The following is a 3,598-nucleotide window of genomic DNA, read 5'->3' as shown; positions in this document are numbered from 1 at the left end:
GAGACAACATTTGGGAAGAAATTGGTAAGAGATTAAATCAAACTGGTAAGTTTATTCATATTACAATATAATTAGTTAGTAAAATATAGTTATTTAGGTACAAAATGTTTAGTTAATCACTTTATCATAGAGTCACGTGAACCTCCTTCCAGCTCGAACTCTCCTTAATTGCCATTCTACTGACCCTGCTGCTGAATTAAAATAACTTTTGAAACCATCCCTAACTGCTAAAGCATCTGTTTTCGAATTTCCACCTATATTTCTTAAGTCTTGCAGTCCTCTCATGTTGGAAATAGAAATATTCAAATCATTTTCTGTCCAGTGACACGTGTCATTTCTTAGAAAGTTGTGCAAGCAACATGTAGCCATTACAACACTCACAATGTGTTCTTGAGACATAGACAACTTACGTTCGAAAATTCTAAATTTCCGTGCCAATATTCCAAACGTATTTTCCACAGTGTTTCTAGCACGACTCAACCGATAGTTAAATTTTTTCTTCGTTTCTTTGTGCATCGTCGCGTGAGTATGGTCGCATCAAATTCGTGCATAATGGGAAAGCTTCATCACCAATTATGACGTGAGGTAATACGTCACTGCCCCCGGGTAGTATTTTTGGTGAAGGTATATTTAGAGTTCCATTCTGTAAGCTTTTACCCAAATTAGAATTTCGCAAAATGCTAGCATCAGAGTTTTTACCAAAAGCCCCAATATCTACGACTATGAATTTATAATTTGCATCCACTAAGGCTAATAGCACCGTACTAAAGTGTTTTTTATAACAAAAATAATTTGATCCACTGTGCGGTGGTGCCTGTATCAACACGTGTTTCCCATCAATGGCAGCAATCGCGTTAGGAAAATTCCATTTTTCACGAAAACCTTCTTCCGATTCTCTCCATACTTCTTCAGATGGTTTAGGCATTACTAGTGGCTGTAGAAACTGGGATATGGCTTCGCAGGTTGAGTAAACGATTCTTCGTACTGTGCGTTCACCTAGCCTAAAGGAAAATGAAATTGAACGAAAAGAGTTCCCAGTGGCCAAAAACCTGAAACAAAAGTAATGGCAACCGAAACAAGGTTAATATTATTCTAAATACTCAAATACCTATAAATAAATAGCCTAATATACGCGTATCCTTAGTTATAAAACTGAACATTTTATAATTTTTGGGTTCTGAATGAAGTGATGAATGTATTGATTTTACAATGATGTGTGTTTATTTTGTTTTTTTATGTATCTACATTGTAAGGTAATTTTTTGAAAGTTACACCAAAAGCCAAAATTGGTTTTGTATTGTAAAATTAATACATTCACCACTCCGTACAGAATATAAAACAAACACGTCGTAAAATCAACACATCGTTAATCGCCTTGATCATAATCTAAAAATATTGATTCATTGTAATGTATTACAGGTAATGCATGCAAGGAGAGATGGACCAGAACTAGAGACAACCATAGGAAGGCTTTGAATCTGCGCAAAACCAAAAGCGGCCAAGCAGCATCAAAACTGAAGCCTCCCAAATACTATAAAGAGCTCACTTTCCTCACTCCGTATTTGAATGACGAGGAAGAGAGACTTTCAAACCTATCGCCACCTATTGGTGATGATAGTAACGGTGATGAAGAAGAGCTTGAAATATCACGTAATCTAAATAATTTAGATAGTGATACAGTAAATGAATCAAGTGATACACAAGAGTCACAACCAACATCGTCATTGTTATCATCACGAACTGTTGGTAGGAAATCGAAGTTTGTAACACCACAACAACCAACTGCAGCTAACGTCCTTCAGGAATATTTATCAAAAAAAGAACAACTCAACAGCATTCAGAGTGATCCTATGGTTGAATTTTTTATAAATATGGCAAAAACAGTCAAGACTTTTCCTATTCGAGATCAAGTTCATATTAAGGCGCAATTGTTTCAAATGGTTAACAATGTAGAGATGAGCATCGCGTTAACTTCACCAACTTCTGTTTCCAACGTAACGATGCCTCCGCCACAATCAAATTATTCAAGGTTTTCTACACCGTCTACTTCAAAACAAACATCAAATAGAACAATGTATTTTTCACCTACCATGAACGAAACTCTGCATATTCATTGCCCGTCACCTGTAACGATGTCTCCTTCGCCTGGTTCAAATGTAATTATGACTCCGTCACCTAATTCTAATGCATCGATGTCTCCTATATCTAATTCAAGTGCTGTTATGTCTCCTTTGCCTAATTCAAATGCCATTATGACTCCTTCACCTTCCACAAACGAATTTTCTTATGCGCAGGATCAAGATAATCAATATCTAAGTCAATTTTTAAAATTTCCTAATATAAATAATGTATCGGAATAACTTTGTTTTGTACCACATTGTAAAAAACTGACTCAACTAGAATAAAAAGCAAATTGGTTTAAAAATGTAATCGTATTGTTTTTCACATTGCGTTTGAAACGATGTATCTACTTAATATTTAATACCTACCCAATAATTATATTTTTTAATATTTAAAACTAATTGTTTTTAATACATACCTTAAACACACAGCAAGTTTTTGTTCTGGTTCTATGGCCTCTCTGTATGTTGTATTCTGTCTTAATATATGAGGACGTAAGATGTCAAGAAGAGTTGTGAATTTGGCATGAGACATACGAAAATACTGGAAGAATTTTACATCATCGTTGAGTAAATCGGTAAACAGTGTATGATATTCTCCAAATTGTGACCTTTTTTTGAATATATCATGTATCCACATTCTATGTTTTCTCTTATTTCCTCTACTTTCTTCTTCATCTTCTTCATCTAATAACAAAGTAATAATGACAAGTTCTTCATCACTTTCCATGTTGTCTATTAGGTACACACACTGTAATACTGGATTGTGTAATGTACTGTAATGTACTGATCGTTCACTCGCAACGAAAATGCGAATGTAAATAAAAAAATCCGACCGTCGCATCGGAAATCCGATCGCTACGGATACAATGGACGCACTACCACAAAATGATCCGTTTCATACGATTCGTCCGATACGTACGATGCGTACCTATGAACGCATACCTTTAGCAAGAAAAGTGTAACAGTCGGATTGATGGTTAATAAAATTATTTCTGTTATTATAATACTACAATGTAATTTTACTAAAAAAATGATAAGTCTGGATTTACAACAGTGGTATACACTAATGTGCGATACCAATTATAGTTCAATAACTAATAATCTACATACTAATTGTAAACGTATAAAAATAACTGATAACATATATTATTCAGTTAATTTAAATCAGTTTACTATTAAATTGATTGTTAATGATAATTTTATCACCTTATCATATACCGACCTTCACCGATTAAAACAATTACAACAATGTGTCGATTCGCATATTGTTGAAAAGCAGAACAAGTTGGTTTCATATCAATCAACTTTCGATACAGTGTATTCATTAATTAAAGCAGACATCAGTATTCTACCATCATCTTGTCAGCGAAGTGATTTTACAAACCAATATATTCAAAATTTTGATTTTAACGTTTATGGTATACAGAACGATGATTGTTGTTTTATGTATGAAATACTTCAATTCTACAATAATT

The 3,598-nt window shown here is 33.8% G+C and overlaps 1 protein-coding gene across 1 annotated transcript; it reads right to left on the bottom strand.

Annotated features, from left to right (window-relative positions):
* Positions 1–487: 487 nt before the first annotated feature.
* Positions 488–925, bottom strand: LOC111026665 (protein ALP1-like). Its single transcript, XM_022304783.1, has one exon. The coding sequence runs from the start codon at positions 923–925 to the stop codon at positions 488–490; it is 438 nt and encodes a 145-aa protein (XP_022160475.1).
* Between the last annotated feature and the right edge of the window lie 2,673 nt (positions 926–3,598).

Source organism: Myzus persicae, unplaced genomic scaffold, assembly GCF_001856785.1.
Source record: "Myzus persicae strain clone G006 unplaced genomic scaffold, MPER_G0061.0, whole genome shotgun sequence".
Taxonomy (NCBI): Eukaryota; Metazoa; Arthropoda; class Insecta; order Hemiptera; family Aphididae; genus Myzus; species Myzus persicae.
This window is presented reverse-complemented; position numbering and strand designations above follow the sequence as displayed.

What these genes read in the sequence shown, in the direction of transcription:
- LOC111026665 (XM_022304783.1), bottom strand. Translation starts at nt 925, where the DNA reads ATGCCTAAACCATCTGAAGAAGTATGGAGAGAATCGGAAGAAGGTTTT.